Source organism: Syzygium oleosum, unplaced genomic scaffold (assembly GCF_021117445.2).
Source record: "Syzygium oleosum isolate NSW1041296 unplaced genomic scaffold, Sole_v2.1 Sole_v2.10, whole genome shotgun sequence".
NCBI lineage: Eukaryota > Viridiplantae > Streptophyta > Magnoliopsida > Myrtales > Myrtaceae > Syzygium > Syzygium oleosum.
The window spans coordinates 10,824,204-10,830,203 of record NW_026607494.1 but is presented as its reverse complement, the minus strand read 5'-3'; the positions used below and the strand labels follow the sequence as shown (position 1 = coordinate 10,830,203).

The 6,000-nt window shown below is 41.6% G+C and overlaps 1 protein-coding gene across 1 annotated transcript; it reads right to left on the bottom strand.

Annotated features, from left to right (window-relative positions):
* Positions 1–2,022: 2,022 nt before the first annotated feature.
* Positions 2,023–4,121, bottom strand: LOC115679935 (coumaroyl-CoA:anthocyanidin 3-O-glucoside-6''-O-coumaroyltransferase 2-like). The gene is made up of 2 exons (XM_030603656.2): positions 3,520–4,121; positions 2,023–3,150 (listed from the first exon to the last, which is right to left on the bottom strand). The coding sequence occupies exons 1-2, from the start codon at positions 3,967–3,969 to the stop codon at positions 2,170–2,172; spliced, it is 1,431 nt and encodes a 476-aa protein (XP_030459516.1). The 5' UTR covers positions 3,970–4,121; the 3' UTR covers positions 2,023–2,169.
* Positions 4,122–6,000: the final 1,879 nt, after the last annotated feature.

Here is a 6,000-nt window from a genome sequence, read left to right as displayed (position 1 = left end):
TCCTAGATTCTAGCTAATTACAATCATAAATATATTTTACAGCTCATTCTCACACATATGTGACGCTAACAAATCATATGCCACGTCAACATGACTCGTCCTCACCACGTTAGTCGAGCCAGTTAGCTTGCACAGTTAGTTGGTTTTTCCTCTGCAGACCGACTAGCTCAATTGAGCCGACTAAACTTGGTTCTAGATATCATACCAAACCTGTCCTCTTGTATTTCCGTCCACTTTGTTTGATTTATCGACCAATTCTTAAAGACTTCATACTTCCCCAAGTTTTTTCGACGTTCTGAGTTTGTTTTTTACCTTATTTTCACCCTATCTATCCTCCAATTTATCCATTCTACTGTATACTTCGATTAAGTGAATATTATGGATAAATTGAAGCTACACTACCCATTGAGACCATTTGAATGGTACAAATTCTATTTTATGGGTTAACAAATATCAAGTTTTTTTAGAGGACGCAAGCGTTGACGTTATGTCACTGGTGATATCTGTGCACCTACTAAGACTACTGATGAAACTGTGGACAAATCTGTTGAAAGTTTGGAGAGGTGAGATAACAAGAATCATCAAATCCTAATGTAGTTTCAAGACACTTCGATTACATCTATCAAACTTTAGTTTGGTCACCTCAATATAGCAAAGGAAGTTTGGGATCTCCTTGTCAACCGATACTACACCTGAGACATTACCCATCGGTATCAATTGTTAGGAAATCTACATCACATGCATTAGAAGACATGTTAGTTTGTTAATGATTTTTTATCCTCCACTCATGCTATCTATGATCTACTAGCCTGACGTCAGCCACAATAGGAAGCGAATTACGATGCTCACAAATTTGTTGAATATCGTGAACGTATACATATTAGGCAATTTCTAATGACACTTAATGATGAGTTTGAATATGTTCTATCTTCACTTCTACATTGAGATTCGCTACCTCATCTCGAGGCAATTATCTCAGAGTTGTTGACTGAGGAGACTTGAGTCACTATTTTGAAGGCGCAACGCACTACTTTGTCCACTTCTACAAATGTGGCGCTTGTCGCTTCCGCTTCTTCCTCATCATGCAAATGCTATTATACGTCACCAACATAGTCATCTTGCATCCAATTGCTATTGACTACAACCTAAGCAGCCCATGGGACGAATAACTGATCCCGATATGGAGGTCCACTTGCACTCGGATCCATCACTGCTACTACCATTGAGGATTTCCCCAACAGCTCTTCCGTTACTTTTGAGAATTTTCGTTCTATTTTTTGAGAATTTGATACTTCTAACTCCTTTGTCATGCTAACATTTCTATTCTGTCTGTCATTCCAGGTACTTTTGATTCATGGTTATTTGATTCCGCTTGTTGCAATCACTTGACTTCAAAATCCAATTTGTTTTAAATTGAGATTATTCATTTTTCAGTTCTCGTCAAAAAATAGGAATTGATTAGTTATTTCCAAAAACTATCCTATTACAGTTATTTAATTTATATTATTAAACTCCATACATGCTCGGGCCATTATCGGCGGTATTCGATGAACTGTGATTTTATCTCATATTATAAAACGATTACGGGACCACCCGCCTGGGTGGCGCTGCTGGAGCGCGCACTCTTCCTCTCGCAAAAGGTTGAGCGTTCGAATCCCGGGCGCCGCAGGGTGACTTAACCGGTGGCACGTGTGTGGTGGCTAGCACGTGTCGCCCCCAGGGTTTACTCCCCGGCTGTCGGCCGTGTGGGGGTTCCCTGGGTTACCAAAATAAAATAAAATAAAATAAAACGATTACGGCAAGTTGGAAAGATTTTTTTTCTTTTTGTGGAATTTATAATGCTTTGAGTTCTTCGTAGGAGTTAATAATCTTTCTTTTGCTTCGTAACGAGGAATTTGTATACGACACAAACCATGGATTTGTGGAAATGAGGTCAACATCCTTACTCATTTTTTACTCTTTGTCGGCAAAATATGTGCAACACTCGAACAAGTATTTATTTCATTTTGGCCCATTGATGAATTCTAGACGTAATTAAAAATTGGCTCTAAACTTGGTTGGAAGTCCTTACATTTGTCAATAAACTAAGGTACATGGACCAATGTTGTTACATCCAAAACATAAGGACCAAATTGAAATCAGACATGGATTATATGGACGACATGTACACTAAAGTGACATAAACGATTTTGATCCCTTCTCAAACAAACAAACAAACTTCTCCATGCAAACCCTAGTCAATGCCAACCCGACCTCCACACCACCATCCCCGTTCCTACTCTCTGCGAGAGCAATCGCCCCCGATATGTCGATCTGCACAACGTGGCTCTTCGTCGGCTTCCCCCACCCGAAGTCCGTGTCATACACCTTCAGTCTCGGCGATCCGGCCACCGTCACCAATTCTCCATTGTCAAATACTTTCCAGTCCCTGATCCATCCCTCTGCCCCTCTCAATCCTCCGCCTCTCTCCACTTCCTTGACTTTCCTCCCTATAGCCCTCACGGCATGTGAAATTCCACTTTTGCCCAAGAGCGTCCTTTTCCTCTCCGAGAGAAAATATATGCCCAGGTAGTTCCCAACGTACGTCGAGGGCATCGAGTATTTGAGTCGGCCCCTACAATCTGCTACAAAGCAAAAAGAGCAAAGCTCGTCGATGCCGCTCTGTGATGACGATTGGTCACGGCGCTGGTGTTCTATTTGTTTCGATTCGATCATGCACACCCATACGAATGCACACGTCACCACGAATGTCGACAAGTGGATTGTATCCGACTCCGAGTCGACATGGTCGTTCTTGAGTTGGCTCAAGACCTGCGCTTTTAGCCCGTCGATGTGAGCTTTTCCCAGGACAAATGTTGCTCTCACCTTGTCCGCAACGGCGAGAAGAGGTTCGATTGAGATCGGGCTTGGGCTAGAGCCCACACAACTCCACCAGTCTTTCAACAATATGGGCTCGAGCCCATTCAGGTCTTTCACCCCTTCTCGGTCGTAGAAAGGGCTCGGGTCGCCCGGGTCAACGCAAGCCGGGGCTCCGCTGGACCTATGAATGGACGCCCACGATTTCATGAAGTGATTGAAGGACCTCCCATCTGCCGCCACATGGAGGAACTGGACCCCAACGCAAATGCCCTCATTTGGGAACAGGGTCACCTAAATCATTATCATTTTAATGTTAATTTACGCCCATCAAAATGATTTCATAATCAACTTTTCTCATGATATCTATTCAATCTAAAAAACGAGATCCTATTTTATATCTCGGACTCCCTTCACATAATTACTCATTTTCTATTTTATTTTTATCTAAGTACATGTTCTATAAACTCAAATTATGCTATATCCAATATCTATCTCATCATTATCTCAGTGTGATATAACTTTCTCGCACACGTTGCATCTTTCTTTTCTAACTGCCAATTGCATAGCATATGTCGTTGCCCAATGAGCTCCAGTTATAGCACAGCATAACATGATTATGTAGAATTCATAGCTTCACCAGATAGACCATCACCAACTGACCTGAATCGCCATAAGGGGCCACATACGTGCGCCATCGGACGTGTGTGGCAGCGGGAGCTGAGGCACCAGAGGGTGTATCAGCATCGCGTGGCGACCCTTGTCGCTGACAAGCTCGGCGAAGTCGGCGGGCGACTCAGCGACAGTCAACGAGAGGGAGTCGCCGTTGCAGTAGAGGATGTAGGGCTTCTGGGGCGGTACCAGAGGGAGGACGAGGCTGGCGGCGAAGGGGAAGAAGCAGCGGAGAGCGAGGGAGAGTGAGCGGACGAGGAGCGGGAGGGTAGTCTGGACAAAGGAGGGAAGGGATTGAGGGGAGTCGTAGAAGAAGAGGCGTTGCATGGGGGGGCAGAGAAGCCATGGGATGTCGAAGAAGGTGAGCGGGAGAGCGGTTGCCGAGACTGAGTTCGCCGGCGGCGAGACATCATAACGGTGGAGGATCTTGATCTTCACCATCTCGTCGCGCGGTGGAGGGGGAATTTCAGAAGGGGAGGAAGTTTTGTGAACAGGCTCAATGACGACGGGGCTTGGTTTCCGTCTCCGTTTCTCCTTCCTTTTTGTTTTTTCTGCTGCTTTTTCTAATCTTTAATTTTCCTGGTCAATGGAGGTGCAGTTTAGGAGACCCAAAAGAACAATTATCATGGTATAGAGTACATCCAAGTTAGTAGTTGTAGGTGATATTTTGACGTCATATTCCAACCACTTTCAAAATATAATTTTATTTATTTTTATCATATTATGGATTAGTAAAAGAAAAGGATTTGAATTGGATTTGCGAGGACTATTGGTCCACAGTTGTCCATCTGCCGCTTCGTGGCTCGCGGGACCGTGATCGTAACATTGCTCTTTGATTAAATGGGTTGAAAGGGGTTTTTTGCAGACCCACCGGAATCCATCAATTTTGGACCAATTCCAAACATATGTTCTAAATCTCAGACAATTCATATATCACCCAATCCACTAAATGTGAGTTGATATATGGGTCCATGACCTATTTTGCCACCTTTAGTTTTTTGGATCGATGAAACAAAATTAGACCTTTAATAAGTTGTTAGAGATATTTAAGATAATTATGATGGTTTTCTTTATTTCTTAAGATTGTGCGAATATCTCTTTTTGATTGTGCGTATTTTGATAGATAAGTTATCTTATATAGGCTAATGTAATCTCTGTCACTACCCGTATTCCTGTAGGATAGTAGCTTCCGCTGTACCAGGGACAAAACCTTGCAAGGGATGGCAGTGCGGCTGTGCCTCTACCCTGAACGAGGTCTTTCGGTCGTCCTTCCTCTCAAAGGACGTAAACTCAAACCATACAAAAAAAAAATTAACTCCCAAAAGTCCCCATCAAAAGCGCTCTCAAACTATTGGCCACTCACCGAGGAACCTGAAAAACACGAAGGATGAAAGGAATGAGTTACCACGGCCCAATGAGTAATACATTTTTTCCAAGCGGATTGAACAATAAGTACGCATCATTATAAAATGATATCAATCTCATCATCTCAAATTCAATATACAAATATCGAAAATGTATGATAACTTTTCAACAAAACTCTATACGTACAAGATCGGTCATCAAAACTTATACAATAATGACAAACAATTATCAATGGTCTAATCCATTGACTAATCTCATCAAATCACACGTCGATGATCCATTCCATCAACTAATCTAATGTTCATCATCAAACTATGGTCACGTTTAACGCCATGACAAAGGCGACTAAGTTTATCCCCCTTGGTTAAGTCTATCACTTGCATCAGCCAGTGGTTCAGCCCAAAAAGACGTCCTGACATTATGCATACTCCCCCTTCAATGGGTTCTCATCGTAACGATATGAGCAATATCAACCAATATCTTTTTCCAACAACGCACAATCAACACCAAAAAGTCATTTTATAAACCGATTTTATAAACCGAATCACATGATCTTTCACAATTCCGTTTATTAATTAGAATTGATTTCATAAAACATTTCATAATCAATATGTACAGCTTTTGGCAATTCCTTTCACAAAACATTTAACCAAAGCATTCCCAATTGGTCATTTTAGACCACTTCATAAAACATTCCCAATCCCTTTTCAATCGACTAAAAATGTAGTAAAAGTTTGATCTAATTTATGTAAGAAACATGTTCTTAATAACTCATACTGTATCAAAACTCTACCATTTTCATAACATGAGTTTGTAAATTCATGGAAGAAATAGTACTACTCATTTGGGAAAGCCAAAAACCAACTGTCGATGGTTAAACGAGCCAATCACTCAAATACCTATCAATTAATCGAAAAACAATATCAAAAATTGGGAACAAAGACACTACAAATGCCAAAACTTGTGTACGGCACTCACTTTAGTGCCAAAAATTTCGAAACAATCACTTAAGTGCCAAACTTTTTTAAAAACGATTACTTAAGTGTCAACTCCGCCGGAAATCCGACGTGGCATTTTTTTTATTAATTTCTGAAGCTGATATGGCTC

Excerpts from the sequence above, each read along its gene's own strand:
- LOC115679935 (XM_030603656.2), bottom strand. The coding sequence starts at position 3,969 with ATGGTGAAGATCAAGATCCTCCACCGTTATGATGTCTCGCCGCCGGCG. Across the intron at positions 3,151-3,519 it reads GGCCCCTTATGGCGATTCAG|GTGACCCTGTTCCCAAATGA; the intron begins GTCAGTTGGTGA and ends ATAATGATTTAG.